General features: G+C 40.8%; 1 protein-coding gene across 3 annotated transcripts in view; it reads right to left on the bottom strand.

Moving 5' to 3' along the window:
- POLR3B (RNA polymerase III subunit B) overlaps positions 1-20,558 on the bottom strand; it is a 122,418-nt gene that overhangs the window by 66,404 nt on the left and 35,456 nt on the right. For all 3 annotated transcript variants that reach the window (XM_073324285.1, XM_073324294.1, XM_073324277.1), the window contains exons 13-15: positions 9,898-10,059; positions 3,732-3,932; positions 966-1,128 (exon numbers count right to left, since the gene is read on the bottom strand). In XM_073324285.1, the coding sequence (XP_073180386.1) occupies positions 966-1,128; positions 3,732-3,932; positions 9,898-10,059 (526 nt within the window). The remainder of the gene's footprint in view (positions 1-965; positions 1,129-3,731; positions 3,933-9,897; positions 10,060-20,558) is intronic.

The raw sequence follows: 20,558 nt of genomic DNA, 5'->3' as shown, positions 1-20,558 counted from the left end.
ACAGAAAAGCAAAGGAAGTCATTTTACTTCTTGAGGAATCTTTTCTGGAGAGAGGGACAGGGTACGAAAAAGAAAAAAACCTTTTGTTTATCTCCATCTTCTAAACCCTGAATCCAAAATGTAAATGAGGCCTTTTTGCTACCAAAAGAGACCAAATACTGGATGTCTAAAAAGTGGTTACTGATGACAAAGAGCAATTTTATCTCATAACTTTTAATCTGTTAGTATCACAAACAGTGAGACTGATATGATATTAAATGAGGATTTAGACAACAGATTTCAAGTCAATAATGTTTATGTGCATAATATACACATTTTTTTGAAACATGTCTATCCAATAAGCAAAAAAGTAAGAAGCTGGCCTGTTCTCCGAGGTGAATTTTTGTAACTATCCATGATGGTGTGGGGAGTGGTGAGGGTGGTTGACTAGATGACCTCTTTAGGTCCCCCTTCCAGCCCTACATTTCTATGATTCTAGGATGGGAGTTCTCCCCAACAAAGATAAAAATATTTTTCAAGAGGATAGTAATGTTAACTCTACAAAAAAAATAAGAATTAGGAATTCAAACCCTGCATAGCATTACATTCCAGACAATATCACAATCTGTACGGAATTGAAAGTGTGTCCGTGTGCATGTTTCATACAGTACTGTTATGTACCATCTAAGAGCCCATACTTAAGGATGCCCTAACACAGCCTCCAATTTTGTACAAGAAATTCTGCAGCCACAATTAACTGTGGTCATAATTTTTGGGGCATAAACAACAACTATAGATGAGTAAATGTCATCATTTGGACTGTCAACTCTTTCTGTAGGAGCAGTCAAGATGTCAAAACATCTGCACCTGAAATAAAAAAGTGCATCTGCACTTGATTATGATGAAAAAAGATGCTGGACAGTTTTTAAAATTTGGCCCCCTCTATCTGTGTCAAGATGGAGCAAGATTGATGGAAAGTTGCATACCATTAAGGAAGACAAGGAACACATTTGGATATGAAAGTTCTTCTCCACATAGTAAGTTTACATCTTCTACTCCAAGGTTACTGGCTAATTTAATAATTGGGCCATCTTCCATATCAGTAGTAATGTGAGTCATCAGAGCTAGGTTTTTAACCAAACCACAAGCCTAAAAAACCAAATATGAACAAGTTATTCCAAAGTACATATTCTGATGTTACAAACTGCACTGTTTTTAATAAAAAGAAAAGGAGGACTTGTGGCACCTTAGAGACTAAAATTTATTTGAGCATAAGCTTTCGTGAGCTACAGCTCACTTCATTGGATGCATTCAGCCACTGAACGCATCCGATGAAGTGAGCTGTAGCTCACGAAAGCTTATGCTCAAATAAATTTGTTAGTCTCTAAGGTGCCACAAGTCCTCCTCTTTTTTTTTGCGAATACAGACTAACACGGCTGCTACTCTGAAACCTGTTTTAATATAATTCTGTAAGTATGTACAACGTGTATTACAGCATCAGTGATAGAAATGAGGTTGGATACAAAATAAGTCCCTCTAGGAAAAAATATCTTTCTTCTCAGATTCTTTTATAAGCCAGGAAGTACCTTCTAATCATCACACTGAAATTCCATGTTTTAGAATTCAAAATTGAAGATTTTAAATTTAAAAAATGTGACTGCAAAGCTGCAGCTATTTTTCAAACTATTATTATAGTGTAGTAGTGTTAAATTATGTAGAATACAAGATATGTGCAACTATTTTAATTCCTATTGAGATCAAATTTTATTTTTTAAAAAGGTTCTAAACTTGTAAGGTATAAAATAGATCTCATTTATCTCTCCATGTAAAAGTTACTCTGAAATAGAATAATGCATCATTTAAAGAAATACAATAGAAAAATGACTCCACATCATTAAAGAATTTGAAAATATGTAATATGTGCCTTTAGTAGGCTAGTCTCCAAGCTGAAAATCCATCCATTCTTTTATCTATATGTATGTAAGGCTATTTTTATGACTTAAGATTAGAGTTTCACTGGTAAAATTAGAATTAACCCATGTGACAATAACTTGTTAGGATGCCAAATGTATGTTTATATTATTCATTCTAATCAATACAAAAAAAAGTATGGCACTAAAATGGCAGCTTTTAAAGGAATCATAACAAAAGCGGTTTTGTCCATATGAAGGAATCAGCCATCCCATATGCCGTAAAGTAAGCTTTAAGAAAATAAACATATTGAATTATGTAACACTTGGACATTTCAGCAAATCACTTCACCCATTTAATGCAAATGGTTCATCTTGCTTATCTCCTAGTGCTGGAAAGTCCAGTGCTCCCATCAAGCATTGTATCAGAACAAATTCACTCCCAGTGTCAATTGTTCGGTGAGACAGTTTTATGATTTTGTTGCATTAAGAATTTGAAGAAAATTTTCTTCATTAACTACAGCAGTTTCTGTAATATTCACAAATTATTTACAATAACCTCTTCTCTGAAAGTCTAAGGCTCAGGCTGACATGGCAATCTCACAGTAGTAAGACACATTCATTTACAGTATAAAGGAATAAGAGTTTAAGACTCTTTGGACCCTTCAGCCCTGGCTGGTAGAGGGAGCAAGATGAGCTTCCAGAGAGAAGGCGGTGCCTTCCAGATGCAGATGAAGAGCAAATCCAGATGAAGAGCTCCATACAGAGTCCCATCCAGCTCACCTCAGCCAAAACGACGTCTGTCATAACAAGGAATGGGGAGTGCAATTAGAGAAGACTGGGTTGGGAATCAGACGGCAAATCCCCATGTACCTTAGCTCTTCACTTGAACTGGAGGGATAGACAATAGTGTCTCTGAACATGCCCCCTTCCACCATTTTTTTTTTTTTTAAATTATGACAGTGGTACTTAGAGGCAGCAGCCAAGATCCAGAGCTCCATTGTGCAATGTGCTATACACACATAGAAAGAAACAGTCCCTGCTCCACAGAGCTTAACATCTAAAGAGGTAAAACAAATAATTATTCCCATTTTACAGACTGGGAACCAACGCACAGAAACAGTCAATGACTTGCTCCAGGTCTCACAGAAAGTCCGCGGCATAGGTGAGGATTGGTGCTTACTTGCAGCTCCAACTTGTGTATTTTAAAAGGGAAAAAGTTACCAATCTCCCAGGGGTAGCCTGCCAAATCTAGGCTGTTAGGTAAGCAGGAAGCTGAGGCTTTGCAAGCTGGGAACTCAGTGTTCCCTTGCCCCCTGCAGCAGGAGCTGGGAGAGGGGCTCAGCTAAGCATGGAAAGCACTGGGAAAGGGGAAACTCAGCTATCTGTCCCCCACTCCAGAAGCAAAAGCACCAGCCCCTCCTCCACTGTGGGAAAGAAAGGGGATAGACCTTGGGGAACAGAAAGGGTGACAGTATTGGGAAGAAGGAAAGAATGGAGATGACTTTGTGGATGGGGAAGGAGCAGTATAGCAAGAATCTGAACGTCAAGCATCAGCCAAAGACTGCAAAAGATCCTAGAATAGGGCAAAGTAGATAAAACAATGAATTAAGTGCTGATCTCACAGGAGGGTTAAGAGAACTTGTGGTGCTATTGGGAGCTTCACGTGAGTTGTGGAGTCAGCCCTTCAGGGTAATGAAGGACAATTTCTCTTCCCTATAACATTGTTAGCAAAGCTGATCCTCTGATAAAGGACTGTCTGGTTCAAAAGAAACTATGCCTGCCACCCTAGGTTTTGGGGGTGAGTGGAAAAGTGAGGGAAATAAAACGCAAGTTCCTTACCTCTCCTTCAGGAGTGTCTGATGGGCAAAGCATACCCCACTGAGATGGCTGAAGAGATCGGGGGCCACTCACTTTTCTTGTCTTTTCAAACTGAGAAGAGATTCTTGTCATCATTCCCAGAGCCGATATATAAGACAAGCGGGACAATACCTGTGTCACACCTTGGCGGTCCATTTTGAACCTTTTCAGTGACCAATTTCCCTATAGAGCAAAGAAAACATGTACGCTGTCAAAATGCTACCATCATTTACCCCTTATCCTGACCACTCATATTTCTTTTAGGGTAGTGATACTCAGACCTCAGTGGTTCAGGAGCAAAATTAGCGATCAACATTATTCAAAAGAGCCACAGGAGTGGGAATTCATTGTTTTATTTACTATTTTTATGTATATATATTATTCTCACAGCAAAATAACTGACCCAGTATTATTATTTTATCAACTATAATTGGTTAATAACAGAGTAGAAGCACCCTGATTGGTTAATAATTAAAATCACACAGTGTTTTACCATCATGTGCTGCAAAGAGCCACTTGCAGCTCTTGAGCCTCCCTCTCAGTATCACTGTTTTAGAGTATTTCTGACAAACCAGTTGAGAATCTCTGCATTGAAGATGCTGTGCATTTTATAAACAACCTTCTACTTCCTTATTTGCATCTAAAAATATTCCCCAGGTTGGGTTCTAAATTGCATAGTATATCCCCACAGCTCCCATTGGCCGGGAACAGCGAACTGTGGCCACTGGGAGCTGCGGATGGACAATGTAAACAAACCGTCTCGCGGCCCGCCACCGGATTACCCTGATGGGTTGTGTGTGGTCTGCAGGGCACAGGTTGTTCACCAATGTCCTAGAGACTGTTCCAAAACTGGGGGCGTAGCACTGATCCTGTGGAACTGTGACATTGTACGAAACAGAATTTGTTCTGTGTTTACCAGGAACATTCCAGGAGAATGAACATTCAGTGTGATTGAGTGCTTGGATTGAAGAGGAAAGTCAAATGGGCGTAGACACCATCAAAGCTGTTCTTTTGTTCGACTGAATATTAAACCCTTGTTCCATGTCATATGATAAACTCATTCAGAACACTAAGATACTGGGAGGGGAGCGGGGGGCAGGAAAGAAATCCTCCACCTTGGCAAATATGCACATGTTGCTGTCAAGTCGGAAGCTGACAACAACATCAGGACATTTTTTTTTTTTTTAAAAAAGAAGCGTACTTTTTTCCTTTATAGGAGTCTTTTAAACACTTAAAAAAAGAAGGAAAAAAAAAAAAGAAACCCCAACCCAACACCACGGAAGCGTCTCAGTTTTTAATTTTGAGAATATGGTGACCTTTGCTAGAACTATGTAGAAAAAACACTGTACCACTAATTCAACTATGTGCAAGTTACTTTTGTCTGAAGAGACCAATGATCTAAATTTACAGCCTGAGCTAGCTCTGCCAAAAATTACCCCAGAATTAGGATAGGTCAGGACTACAAAACATGCAATCTCTCTCAGGTAAAACAGACCAATTTCTTAATCTCTGGCAAGAGTACCACTCGTAATACCTCAGAGAGGGATGTCGCTGGAAGCAAACATCAAATAGAGTTTGAGCTAGCCGATACACTTCCCTCTGGTTGTGACTACCACACTTAGATTGAACAGCTTGGGTCAGGTTGGCATCAGTGGCAACTGCTGTCCTGCATTGGGCTAACTGCTCTTTCCTGAATCACCACATACTTGTTGCATTTCCACTTCTTTTCAGTCTGTTAGGGTATGTCTACACAACAGCTGGGAGGTGAGAGTCTCAGCTTGGGTAGAGCTAGCACACTAAAAATAGTGTGTCCACAACAGCATGGACAGTGGCTTGGACTCACTGCCAGGGTACTATCCTGCCCAACCCCTGCCACACTGCTATTTATAGGCACTAGCTCGAGCTGAGCTAGCGTATGTATGTCTACCTGAGCTGGGAATTACATCTCCCAGTTGATGTGTAGTCATACCCTCAAGTAGGGAGAAATTCTTGTTCATGTTTGAGTGGGAAGGGACCCAGTGATCCAGCATGAATTTTTGCAATGGTGTCAAACAGGACTTGGAAAGATCTATGGGGACAAGACACCCACACTTCATAGTCTGAGCAGATTATGTACAGTTGATTCCTTTGTCATCTGTTTTTGACTCACTAGATCTCTTGGCCTCCAAGAATTCTTCCTAGGGAAGAAATGTGTTGTCTTTGTTGATGTATAACAGTACTTGCTGGTGAATTTTAACTGTGACCACATTTTCCTTGCAGCTGACTAAGAATCGGTGAATTAACAGAAGTTTTATCTTGGTCTCCATAATCAGCTCCAAGTCCCTCCTGCATTTGGCTTGATGAGAATGTTATCCCAGATAGGTCAAAATAGATACCAACGGCATAGAGGTCTACGCTTTCTTAAACCCTCTGCAGGCAGAAAAGAGTCCAATCAGACATGCCTTGTGTTGATATGTTCTGTCATAATAGAAGCAGAGGAATCTCAACTGTGATTTTCATATAGGCTTTGTCAAGTCTATCAACATCATGATATCCTCGGGATTACTGCAGCTATGGAATGGAATGTCTTTATGGAACTTCAAATACTTAATATTTTGCTAAGGAACTTCAAGCCCAATATTGCTCTGATTTCTTGGGGACAACAAAGATAGATTACCAAGAGCCTGCTTTGTTCCCCTGTTGGACAGACTCCAACATCTCTACTGACATTAGATATTCTGTGGCACAGAACAGATTGCAGCATTTCTGCAAGTTTATGGATTTGGGAGACTATATGAAACTGTTGTTAAATTCAACATAAGTTCCGGGACATAATCTCTGCGGGGAGTTTCCAGAATCCACTTGTTGGATATAGCATGTTCCATTCCATTTTGAAAAGAAAGATTCCGCCACTAATTAGGTAGGTCTGTTTACCCTGGCTGTCATCACGCAGTCTGCTATAGGACTAGCTGGTTGGAAATATGGCATACATATCCTTCTCTGCTGTATCTTCCTCAGGATTGCCCTCTGTTGAAACATGTGTCCTTTCTGGGGAACTCTTTCAGTAGATGCTAGCAAAAGAAATTCTTTACTTAGTTTAGGACCTAGTTCCCTGAAATCATTTCAGTGTGTGGTTTGTTGGGCTTCTTAAAGTTAGAGTTGTTACTATGTTATTCATTTTCTCACTGTCCAGCAGATTGAGCCAAACCTTGTGGCTACTTTGCCTACATATCTCCGAAGTGCAAAGCTATTGTCCTGGCTGTGATGAAGGACATGGTCAGGACACTTGGTGATCAGACAGTAGATTATTTTGTCTTTTGGGACCTTAGTTCAGTTCCTTAATTTAGGCAATGGCTGCCCTGGAGAAGCATGTGGAAACTGATGAAGCTTGAAGTGGGGCACAATCTTAAATCCATAAGGTCTTGTGGAGGAAATCCTCCTTCATCAGGAGTGAAGTTTTGGATGTGGGCCACCACTCCTACGTCTACTTTGAGTAGAAAAAAGGAGCAACATTTTCCTTCCGACGTGCACGGAACTTGCCGTATTGCTACTAGGCAATCCTTTTCTAGATGCTCCTAGTCTCTGAATGAGGTTTTCCAGAGAGACATGAATGGCATGGCATGGTACTTTGGGCAATACAGAAGCCACATTGTGGCTACAGGATTCAACTCCTCAATCTCAGTTTACCCTGTGTGTCACAGACTTGAACATCTCAGGCAGGAAGAAATACTCCTGTGTATCTTTAGCAGACTCTTATTCAGAAAACACCCTCTCCTCACCAAATGAGCTGTTTGAGGAGCAAAACCTTACTGAGGAAAGGGTGACTGCATATGTTCCACCTTTTGGCTTCCTTAAGCCTTTGGCCATTTAGAATGCATGCATTTCTTCCTCACTCTTTCTATGACAGAGAGGAAGAAGAGTCCCATTGACTCAACCTCAGATTCTGGTCACTCTGACTAATCCAGTCACTACTTCTTCTTCTCCAGGATCTCATCTTGATAGCCCACTCTGTGTATTCTTGCTCTTCATCCTCACCTGAGCTGGAGAAGAATAATTCTCTCGGCAGACACTTAGATGAAGGAGAAGCAGCCTAGTTTGAGGAGTCGCATGGACCTTTAGAAACTATGCAAACCTAACACTGTCCAGAAAAATGAGTGGCAGGTGAAAGTGTGTAAATGTAGATGAAACAGTACAGCAATAACATTCTTGTATCAAATAGGAAAAGTATGGTCTTTCAGAGTAAAGAGACTCCTGGTTAAGACATATTTTTTAATTGTCCCAACAGCTTGCAAACACAGACATAGAAATATGTTAAGCCTGTAAAATTATTGCATGTTCCACTTACTCCCCCACTCCCTCTTTTACTTTTGAGAAACAAAATATAAAGTCTGTAGTAAGCATCATTGAACACCACGTAGATGGCCTGAGCAGGAATGCTATGGCTTCTTCTACATGCTGTGGGTGTGATTACGAATCTGCTGAGCTATTCCATGTTCTCAGGGACTATCCTTAAAAACTTTCTGGTGAGATTTGTTATAGTAGAACACCAGTCTTGGAAACAGAACTTGTTTAGTTTCCTGAAGAGTATACATTGAGCATTATTCCTGGGAAATTATTTTCAATGGTTCAGAGCAGATGGCTTTTAATTGCTTGTGTGGTAGTGGAAAAAAAAAAGTCTTAAGACAATGGAAGGAGGAAGAATTTATAGTATATACTGAATAGTTGGCAGATTTATCTCTGTCAGCCCAAATGCAAAAACTGGCATCTGCTAGAAGAAGCCACTAGGATTTAGAAGACAGATCTGTGAGTCTTTTTTAGTTATTTGCATTATAAGATTTAACTATATTTGGTACACTCAAAATTAAATACAAGATGAGCTTTATAATTGGAATCTGCTAGTTACAGACTAAGATGTTTTTGCATGTGATTTGTAGTGCCAATTTTGTTTTTAAAACTGAAGAAAAACTCAACCTGATTCTAAGCAGAAAAAAAAGATCAAGACTTCCAAAGATTGTGCAATAGGTATTGAAATTTATTTTTTAATTGTTAACTGTGGACTACTTTGAGTTAATCTATTTTAAAAAACAGAATTAGTTAGTTCGAGAATTTCAAATGCTTCACTACAGTTAGCTAAACCTCAGTGTGTCTCATAGCAACCTCATTTTACAGTTGAGTAAACTGAGGTTCAGATCTGGAGTTGCATCATTATGCTTTGGCAAAAATAAAAAGTACCCACTTGGATTTTGTTGAGATGGAAAACAGCACGAAACTAGAGATCAAAACACCCTAAGAAGTTTATAAAATTGATCCTGTTACCAGCTTTCATCAGTTCTCCTATGCAACTCTAAACTGTTCAGAACTTCTGAGTTGTACATCTGAATAAGGTTCACCTCTGACCCCAGGTCCTTTTAGCCAACAGGAAACAGATACATGGGCTCCAGAGTAACCCACATGTACACACTGAAAATTAATTCTTTAGTTGTTGGACAAATAGTATTTTAAAAGCACCTAGTAGTTTGCCCAGTGTTACATGATAAGTCAATGTCAGACTGAAAGAGAACACAGAAGTCCTAGTCCCCTGGTACAACCAGTACACTGCATCATTACTCTTAATTGCAAACACCTGTGAACAAAAAGAAGCATGGTCCCTTTAAAAGATCCAGATCTATAGCTGATCCTCTGTTTTACTCAATTTACAAACTAGAGCTGGTTGAAAAGTTGAGTTTTTGAAACCGACTGACATTTTTTTGCAAAACAATGTCAAAGTTTTTTCTGCGTTTTTCAACCAGCTCCATCACAAATATTGCAGTTTGACATCAGATAAATCTAGGTGCCAAGTACTCACCATGAATCACTGATGTAAACAAAATATTTTTTGACAATTTAAAATGTCTTAGTTCTCACTGTTATTTCAGTAGGACTTCAAAGTAGTATACATTGATATAAATGTATTATGTTGATCATTATCTCCCTCTTAGTGAGTTCTTCGAGCTTTATTCATGAGAGTTTTATCACTTGAATCTATAAAGAATATTAATAGCTTTGTTTTCATGATCAAAGATACTGGCACCACCAGGACAAAAATAACTCACCCCATTCATCTCAGCCACCACCCCCCTTTCAGGCTGATGAGAAACCCCACCAAGCAGCAATAAAACATAGCACTTACAGTAGAGATGGCATTTACCATGCCATTGGTGATCTGATCTTGACGCATATGCTTCACTACATCAAACTGGGCTGCTCTCTGCTTTGGAATGACCTGATCAGCAATCTTCTTCATTTCAGAGTTAAATTTTTTGAACAAATCTTCAAAGAGAAGGGAAAGAAGCTGCAAACACAAAACAACTGGATTTAGAGTGAATAGTGGGTGACATTTCTTCTTTTGACAGACCAAAAGTGATGCATTTTAGGTCACCAATGCTTACTAATGTCATCTTACTAAAAGAAATAAAAACTGTATATTCAGTACCTAACTTTTTGGTGAGAATGCAAACAGAAGACCAGATTAGAAAGAATTTCAAATCTACAAATGGCCCAGAACACCTACTCTTTTTTTTATTTGTCTGAGGCTCTCTCCTTCACCATACTTCTCTTTTCAAAATTCTGAGGCTGCACTAGCCATTTATTAAAATCCTTTTTCAACCTGGTGACATTGTATCTCATTTGATCAACCACATTGTGTAGAGAGTTGTCACTTTGGATGGGCTATTACCAGCAGGAGAGTGAATTTGTGTGTAGGGGGGTGGAGGGTGAGAAAACCTGGATTTGTGCTGGAAATGGCCCAACTTGATGATCACTTTAGATAAGCTATTACCAGCAGGACAGTGGGGTGGGAGGAGGTATTGTTTCATATTCTGTGTGTGTATATAAAGTCTGCTGCAGTTTCCACGGTATGCATCCGATGAAGTGAGCTGTAGCTCACGAAAGCTCATGCTCAAATAAATTGGTTAGTCTCTAAGGTGCCACAAGTACTCCTTTTCTTTTCACCACTAAGGTGTGATTCTCCTGATCACCTGACAACTACTTTTCAAGATTTAAAACTATGGCTATACAGAAATTTGACTGCCTTAACATTCAGCCCCAGACTCCGCTGCACAAGCAGGCATCCTCAGAGAGGGTGGGGAAGAAAAAAAAAAGACCCTCTTAGGGATTCTACTTGTACAAACAGCAGGGCCTTTTTCCTCCCCTCTCCCTCCCTCCGAAGGATGCCTCGGGAGCAGGGAAGAACGATGCTGTTGCGTGGAGCACTTTTAGAAAGAACCCTAACAATATAGATTTTGGGGGTGGTGCATGGCTGGCATGGTCAGACTGAGGCAGGGAGGGGCAGCAGACAGTTACCACAACTATTGCAGAAAAGAGTTGGGACAAGCTCTTTCCTTTCAGTGACTCCAGGCCAGCTGCCAGGAACTGCCTGCTTCCCCTCCGGCTGCAGCTGAAACTCCTTTCCCCCATTTCTGACAGGGTAGATCTGAGATGATCAAGATTGGTACTCCGATGTACATCTAACCTCCTGTTATTCTGTAAGCTACCTAGCCTTGCAGCCATGGTCAACTGATCCGCAATTTATGCAAGTCTCCGTCTAATTTCATATTTATTGTCTATATTCAAGTAGCTCCTGCAATGTGCCAAACCCTGTCCACCCACAGAAAGATATAATCACTAAAATGAAGAGCCTACAGGTGGGTACACGAGTTACCTACAAAGGGGATTGGGATAAAATGCCATGGTATAAAAGTAACTATTCAACACTGCTGCTATTTATTGGTTCCAAAACCCCTCCTCTTCTTCATATATGCTCTCCACGTATTTTAACATTATACAGTGATTTCTTTTGCCTTTTGTCTGTTATGGAGATGCTCTAAAGGGTTTTTTTTTTTTTTTTTTGCTCTGCTATTTGATTGTTTTCACCGCTTTCCCAACCTCCTCCAGTAAACACTAGTGCTTTCCCAAAATACTTAAATTTGCATTAAATGATGCACTGTCAATGTTTACAATGATTAGTTTTTCAAACAAGCAGTATAAATTCTAAAACTTGACAATCCTATTCTGAGATTCTGTTTTACAGCAACTCGAATGTCAGAAAGACTAAAAATGCACTAGCTACTGAATGCCAAAAATGGTAGTTCCCAGCATACAAAGCATTGTAGTGTTGAATAAACTGGGTAATCAGCAAGCACAGCTAAGACATTCTGGAGTCTACTGCATAATTTAATTTCTGTGTGTGAAGAATGAAACTGAACTATAACGGTCACCTCTGAACTGCACATAATGTCACTGTCTCCTCCCTTGCAAGCACAGAGCCAGTCACTCACTTCTCTCCCAACAAGAAGGGCCACCCATTCTCATCTGCCATCTTTCCACCAACATGCTCCAGCTAGGCTGCCCAAAGCAAATGATCTCTGCACAGTCAAAAGCCTCTGGAAATCATAACATCTGAAATCAACATTGTCAGACCTCCATTTTGCTGACATCTTAGATGAATCACACACAAAAATAGAAGCATGAAAACTTCAGAAAGTCATTTGAATTCACAACTATGAGGTGGTCTAACTTACAGGTTATCATTTCAACGAGGAGTCCAAAGACTAGTAGCTTTCACAACAGCAGCCTGAGTGATTTGAATACGGCTGTGCTTCAGGAGTACCAGGACATTTAATAAAATCTCTCTCTCTTTGGAATCAATGTGAATTTTATTTATTTTTTTGTTTCCAATTAAAAGTGATTTTCTTGAAACAGCTGAGTTCTCCCAAAGCACAACTCAAGCAGCTGAGGACAAGCTTGTTACAAGTTTTAGGATCCTGTGAGATCCTAATGCTTAACCCTATGCCTTCTCCCATTGAAATACAGGGCAAGACTCCCACCAGGCTTTAAAGACAGCAGGATTGGGCACCCTAAACTAAACTCTTCAGGGCAGGGAGAACATTTTCTTATATCTATAAAGCATTATGTAAGCCAATACTACTAAATAAATAATTCTATATGTTAAATGCAAAATCACTTAGATTTAAACTTAGCACCTAAGGTCGAAAATTTAAACAACATGAAGTAGTAAATAAAGTTAAGGTTTCTACATCACCGTACAACTACATCTCTTAGCAGTCACTCTTTCCCCTTTACTACTGAGTTTCAATATACACATGTGAAGTATTTATTTAAACCTTCCTTTTGAATATCCAATTTCTCTATTTGATTGTGTGTTTCAGGGAAGAAGTCTTCCTCCCATCTTGGTCACCATATACAAAAGGTCTCAGAGGGTATGTCTACAACAGCAGTTCTCCAACTGTGGGTCGGGACCCTGTTTTAATGGGGTCGCCAAAGGCTGGTATTAGCCTTGCTGGGGCCCAGGGCCAAAGCCCGAGCCCTACCGTCCAAGGCTGAAGCCCAAGGGCTTCAGCACTGAGTGTGTGTGTGGGAGGGAGGGGCCCTCAGGTTACAGGACTGAAGCCCTTGGTTCCCCCACCCCCAAGAATGGTTGGGGCTCTGGCCCCCCTGCCTGGGGCGGCAGGGCTCAGACAGGCTCAGGATTCAGTCCTCCCTCTTGGGGCCATGTAGCAATATTGGTTGTCAGAAGGGGGTTGCGATGTAACGAAGTTTGAGAACCCCTGGTCTACACTGCAATCAAAGACCTGAGGCATGGCCACAGCTGGCTTGGGTCAGCTGACTCAGGCTTGCGGGGCTCAGGCAGCTGGGCTATACAACTAGTGCAGATTAGCAGGCTCAGGCTAGAGCCCGTGCTCTGAGATCCCACACGGTGAGGAGTCTTGAGCCTAGGTTCCAGCACGAGCATCTACACTGTAGTTTTACAGCCCTATAGCCAGAGGTCTGTGAGTCCAAGTCAGCTGACCTGGGCTTTGAGACTCGGTGCCATGGGTTTTTTACTGCAGTGCAGACTTACGCCTAGGGAGATAAATTCTGAACACCATAGGCTAAAGAAACATCTCTATGTCTTGCCCTGTAGACCCGGCAAGTGTGTTCTCTGCAGTGGAGGAATGCTTATGATATTACCTTCTGAAATCATCCAAACTACTTCATCTGCAGTCCTGAGAAAAACAGGGGTCTTGCTGGGATTTGTATCTCTTTTCTGTGTACTTGCTTACAGAGGGTCAGACATAGTCTGGAAAGGGTGTGGCTGAAAATTCTTATCCATGGAAAGGCGTGTTAACTTTTCCCAGTAATGCAATTTGTATAGGCACTACTCTTGTTTATGACATGATACCCTCTTACCAACAACATGCCTTTGTTACCATATGGCCCTATCAGGCCCTCCTAGCGGCACCCTGAGACGGGCCATCATCACTTGCAGCTTGTTCAAGCAACCCTGAGTACTACTTATTTATTTATACATTTAGAGAGGCTGGCAATGTGTACTCCCCGAGGGAAGCGCCGAACCTACCAGCAGTAGAGTCAGTTCTTCGCCATTGCCTTCCCCAGCCAGAAAGGGATACGGACAGGGCTGCTGACAGTTATTTGTCAAAACTGTTTTGATGCAAAATTGGGTCTTTCACTAAATGAAATTTTGTATGAGATGTGTCTTTCGGCTGGGAAAACATTCGGTTTTTCAATGAAAAGTCAAAATTTCCCACAGAAAACAAAAAGTGTTTTCTGATGAGCTTTAGAGAGGGATACAAAAAGGACCCCAACACCCCCAATATCTCAGCAAACATTTCTGGCCTAAACTCAAATCAGAGAAGACTGTTTTTGTTCACTCCACATCTTATCCTGCATCCAGAGAAGCAAACAACTCAGCTCAGATCCATCTGATGCATAAAAGTAATAAAAATTTCCTCACAATGGAAGGGGCATTATTCCACCTGAGCAAAGGCAGCTTGGATTAACTAAACTGGTGACGACTGCAAGCAAATTTGCTGACTGAGATTTTGTGGATGCTAGGGCCGAGACCAAAATTTGTGTATCCTGCACAGCCACCATATCACAGGTTTTAAAAAAAAAAAAAACAGAGTCATCGTGAGATTCTTGCCAAGAGTGCTTTAGCCACCTTCCCTCACACTTCATTCATTATGGGTCATCCGTAAATCAACATGACTTGTATGAAGACAAAGCCAGTAGACAGGGCATGGCCAACATGGAGCAGCTGTGCAGCATTCATAAAATTATGACATATGACCTAGCTATTGAGACAGAGAGTGGCACTACATTGGTTTAGCGTGGGGGTTCTCAAACTTCATTGCACCGCGACCCCTTCTGACAGCAAAAATTACTACACGACCCCAGGAGAGAGACAAATGCCCAAGCACGCCCGAGCCCCACCCCTGGGGTGGGCAGGCCAAAGCCCAAGCCCCACGGACCTGGGCGGGGTGGACCAAAGCTGAAGCCCAAGGGCTTCAGTTCCAGGCATGGGGCCTGTAACATGAGTCTTGATGCCCCGGGCTGAACCTGTCAGGCTTCAGCTTTAGCCCCGGGTGGTGGGGCTTGGGTTTCAACTTCAGCCCCAGCAAGTCTAAGCCAGCCCTGGTGACCCCATTAAAATGGGGTCCTGACCCACCGTTTGAGAACCACTGGTTTAGTGGAATGTTTATTATATACTTATATTGCTTTAACTGCATGAGGGCTGACACCAGGAAGAAGACAGTAGCTCCCAGATTAAAACATCCCAGCACACACTTGAAAGACAACAGGAAAGCTCTTAGTTAAAGGATCCTACCTCCTATATCCAATGAAGTTGCAAGACTTGTTCTGCCAGTGCTGGGAGTTAACAGATCAAAGGGCTATAAACAGGTAAAAATGACTTGGTCCCTGTAGGGACAAGGTGGGTGGCAATTAAAAACCTGAGCAGGATTTAGAGAGACACTTCCTGAAGCAAAGATGCTGAACTGGGTTATGAGATTAGGGAACAAACTGCCATCCAGACCCTAAAGGTCTTGGGATGTCTGTAACAAGTTTAGACCTACCAGTTTCCCCTTGTGGAAGGGGAAGAGACTTCTGGTAGGCTAGAGATGCATATAGCATGTTTATCGTTTTAAGATCTTTTTTCTCTGAAATGCTTTGGTTCTAAACAGACAATACCTTGTTTTAAGATGGCTGTCTGGTCACTGGACACCACTGGTCATAGCTCCCGGAAAGAAGAAAATTGCAGGTACTGAATCTAAATTGGACCTGCTGAGGTAATCACGGTTAGCACCAGGGGACTATAGCCCAACACCATCTGACAGTGTGAGAATCCTGTGATTCTACCTCGAGAAAGCAGACAGCTCAAGGCCTGAGATCAGGGGTGGGGGAGGTGGGCAGGGGCAGAAGGGATGCATTCAAAGAGACCAGGACAGGCCAGAGGTGCAATTAGCTTGGTAATTTACAGAAGGCAGCTAGATGTTATCCTATCAACAGCAGAGGATATATATATTAAAAAAAAAAGTAAAACCATACTAAACTCTTGACAAAGTGGTCTGCTGGATAAATATCTCTTAAACCCCTCTGGAGGCTTCTAAACAACCTTAACTCTGCGGGGAAATCAGGCAATAACCTAGATAAGGACATTTTAGTGTTTGTGGTTCCAGAACAGTTTAATTTTTAAAGTCATTAGGTTTTTTTCCTTCCTCTTCCCCTCTCCACTTCCACACAGTATCACTACAGAGGCTGTATGAAGCCTCTGCGTTATTCTGTTACGAGAACTGGGACCAAAAAAACCCATTTTGACACTGGGTGCAAAATTTCTTAAAGGGCTCACTTTTTATTTATTTTAACTAATTAACAGATTTACTTACAATTTCCCACAAAATTCATTCTATATCCAAAAGAATAAGTGCTATCATTTTGGGAAGGATACACTATATATTTTTTTAAATACATAAGAAAAAGTTTGAATCTCTGCTTTAAGGGCTTGTCCACACACTGTGGGGGCTACAGCAGCTTGGCAATGGCACCACAGCTATGCTCTTGTAACCCCATGGCATGCCACAGATAAACTCCTTCTGTTACTATCGTGAGTTTCTGTCACTGTAGTAACTCTGCCTCCCTGAGCTGCGGTAGCTAGGTGAATGGAAATATTCTTCCATTGACGAAGCTGCATCTACACCAGGGGTTTAAGGTTTGCATAGTTACAGCTCTCCGGGGTCGGAGTTTTTCATACCCTTGAGCGCCATAGGCACATTGACCTAAACCCCGGTGTAGACCAGGCTTTAGTGCAAAACTCACACCTTGACTATGGAGCCACAGCTGGTCCTTCCATAACAACAGTTCCTTTTTGGCTCAAAATCATTCTACTTAATTTTAAAAGTCATACAGACCATACACTCTTAGGGAGGAAAACTTAACTGGAGTCTTCAAAGTTATACCCCTTTACTGAGAATGAAGCGTGAGTGAGAGGGAAACAGTTTTGCAGTTTGTCCCCCTGACAATTCTAATGATCAAGGGGCTTGAGCCAGCGTCCACTGAAGTCAAGAGTATTTCCATTGATGTAAATTCGCTTTTGATCATACCTTAAAACGAATGTCCAGTAAAAACAGAATGTTTTAATTAGCCAACTAGAAAAATATTTTCTGCACTGAACCTGCTGATTTAAAAATAAACACTACAATTCCACTAAAATCTTCCAGTGCCAGGAACTGTAGTGAATATGAACACAAATCAAATCTCTTTTTCTTTGAGGTAAAAAGTTATATCCTAAGTACACCGACTTTACATTTTCCAGCCTGAAAGTCTTACACACTTTGCTAATTTTTGTACTTTCACAGCCTCTCTGTAAGAGCAGTGAATATCTGCAAAACAAAGTCTCACAATAAACCACATTATTTAGGTCAAGAGTAAGTGATTAAAAGAAAAGGGATGGAATGCCAGTGATAATATTCAATACATTTCAGAGCTAGTCCAAGGCCTTTTAGCCAGCTTAAGACAGGAGCACTAAAGAGCAAATTATATTTAAGAAAAAAATACTGACAGCTCATCAATTGATTGAAAATCCTAAGAAAAAAAATTAATAAAGAAGTTAAGCTGCTGAAATACAGTTTCACCAATTAGCTTAATGTCAGAGAATTCTAATTAGGCGCCTTGAGATTGTTATTTAGTGTTTAAGCCTTTAGAATGCCAAATTCTCCTTTTCACACAAACTGGTTGCAAAATTAAAGACATTAGGCAGCCTTAATTATATTATCAGAACAGCTGGGATTAGGCAATCTCTGAAGTCAAGGCGGTATTCTTTTGTCACAGGGTAGAAATCCCTTGCTTTCCAGGGTGCCGGATTTTGGTGCTGTTCCATATCTCACCCATACAAAGCTAGCTGCATTAGAAACAAAAAAAACTGAGGACAAAGAACAGAGTAATGCTCAGCAAATAATGAACACATTAAGGAAAGAGAAAAGGTAGGTGAAAAGATTAAGCCTGAAATCAGTAGGTTTTGCTAACACCTCTGCTGGCACCTGGCCTACCAAGCCTCTAGTGGCAGAAAGACGAAGAGAAAGCTCTGTAAACCAGCTTGGCTAGTGGATACAACTCTGTTATCTAAAGCTAAAGCACATTTCATACTCCCTTGTCCCATGGGGTGTGAAATTAGTAGCTATTGTTTTCACACATTTTTATAAACACAATGCCTTTTATGTCTTTACATTGTTTAGACCGCTATGTTTTCCTCTTCACACGGGAATGCTCTTTTTTAATTCAAATCTTTAAGCAACAGGATTTTTATTCCAGAAACACAAATTTAGCATTTTAAAAATCTCAGCCCGTTTAGTTACACAAACTTCTGCTAATTGTAAACATTTAAAAACATACTTAAAGAAAAAGTGAAATCTCATCCTATGCTTTATTTTAATTGTTTTAGTCCCCAAGTACAGGTAAATCAAGTTTATGCTGTTAACATGTGTTGGGGTGGGGGAAAGAGGAAAGGGGAGTCAAATGCTCAGCTTCCAAGGATCATTTAGGAAATCCCAAGGGAACTAGAACCATTAAATCAAATGGTACAAATATACGCAATCACTGCACAACTATCCATGATGAAATAAACTACTATACATTGCCTTTGTTGTAATGATCTTCTACAATTAAAAAAAACACTTCCCATTTAATTTAACCAACTTTTAGAGAGACAAGGTGGGAGAGGTAATATCTTTTATTGGACCAGCTTCTGTTGGTCCAGTGAAAGATACTACTTCACCCACCTTGTTTCTCTAATATCCTGGGACCAGCATGGCTACACCACCACTTTAACCAACTATGGCAGTTTTAACATTTGCAACCAGAATGCTTTTGTTTCAGATTGCAGAAAGGTTGCATTTATGTTTTCTGTGATTTGATTACACCAAGGCAAACAATCAACCTTCAATTTATTTAAGTAGGATGGCTATAGTGGCAAATTAATGATTACTTTTACTGGTTACAATACTACAGAACTATAGCAATAATGTTACAAGTTCAGGCTGCAGTGGTGCTTTAATTATAATCTTAAAACGTTTGGTCAATTATAATATTCCAGGGGGAAAAATTAGCTTTAGGCTGAAGTTGTTTCATGCTTGTGTAAAATCAGCAAGAATTCTGTTAGGGAGGAAAGTTAGGCAAAGTTTTGTTAGGTGTTTGAAAAAGGGACATTTTTTACACTAGTTAAAACTTTTTGTTGTTTTATTTGAGCTCTGATAACTTAAGAGAAGTTGTGTGAAAACTGTCTCAGATTCATAGATACTAAGGTCAGAAGGGACCATTATGATCATCTAATCTGACCTCCTGCACAACGCAGGCCACAGAATCTCACCCACCCACTCCTGCGAAAAGCCTCTCACCTATGTCTGAGCTCTTGAAGTCCTCAAATCGTGGTTTAAAGACTTCAAGGAGCAGAGATTACATTCATATGTATTTTGGAGACGAAGTTTTTCTATTTTAAAGCATCTTAACTTCAGTGCATTCTCCCAGGATGTCACTGTGGAAAGATACCATGAGATAACTTCTTGAACTGCCATAATAGCTGAGTGTGCTTCAGAAATGTTGTTTCTCTTTTTCTGGCAGATCTTAACTCTGCATTTCCTGGTTATCTCACATTTGTTGTTTGTGTTTTTACTCTAAAGCACTTGTAAGGGGTGAGGGTGGGTGGGGATAATGGTAACTTTGAATTTTTGAGGTCTGAGTGTCATGTTCTGGGTCGGCATAAAGAGCACAGGGCACTGCTGTGTGCCTAAAACCACAAATCCATAAGTGGATGCCGTGTGTGTGTGTGACACAATTTTTCCAGTTTGCCTCATTATGTACATCAGTCTAAATTCTTCATGTATGGTCTAAGAAGATACAGAGGTAGTACAACATAAAAACACGTGCAATCCTTAAATGCTATTATATATCTGAATACACAGTTTTAATTTGTACTGAGTCAAGCAATGAAGTCCAACCTCAATCTAAATTACTTCCTCATCATAACTAAATAATAAAATGTAAAATAATGTAAGTTATACTAGGGCCTTGGTAACTAAAGTGATCAGTGCCCTAAACTGACAGACATATAGACAACACACCCCTTTTATCAGGAGCATGCAAGGACATGCAGCACAGAGTTTGCAGCCCAGAGGGAGGGGAGCTAAGGTTGCTTTAAGCCATCTTTGCACCTTCCCAATCTGAGCTGCTCCTGGGGATGGAGAAACCCCCGGCATAACTCAGACAACCCAAGGGGCTGGTCTAAGTTACGGCAACCTGCTGGGGCAGTTCTAAGAGCTGCAGTACTGCCCCAAATCTCTGCAGGCCTGCAGCACATCCCTGATGTGCTCTCCTGCCTCCGGTCCCAACCCCTACACCACAGCTTGCCAGGGGATCCTCAGAAGACAGCCCTTACAGGGGTCTTCTGCAGTATGTGTACCAAGAGAGTTCTCCTACAGCCAGACCTGGGGCTATTAGGGCCCC

The sequence above is a fragment of the Lepidochelys kempii genome, chromosome 1, assembly GCF_965140265.1.
Source record: "Lepidochelys kempii isolate rLepKem1 chromosome 1, rLepKem1.hap2, whole genome shotgun sequence".
Classification (NCBI taxonomy): Eukaryota; Metazoa; Chordata; order Testudines; family Cheloniidae; genus Lepidochelys; species Lepidochelys kempii.
This window is presented reverse-complemented; position numbering and strand designations above follow the sequence as displayed.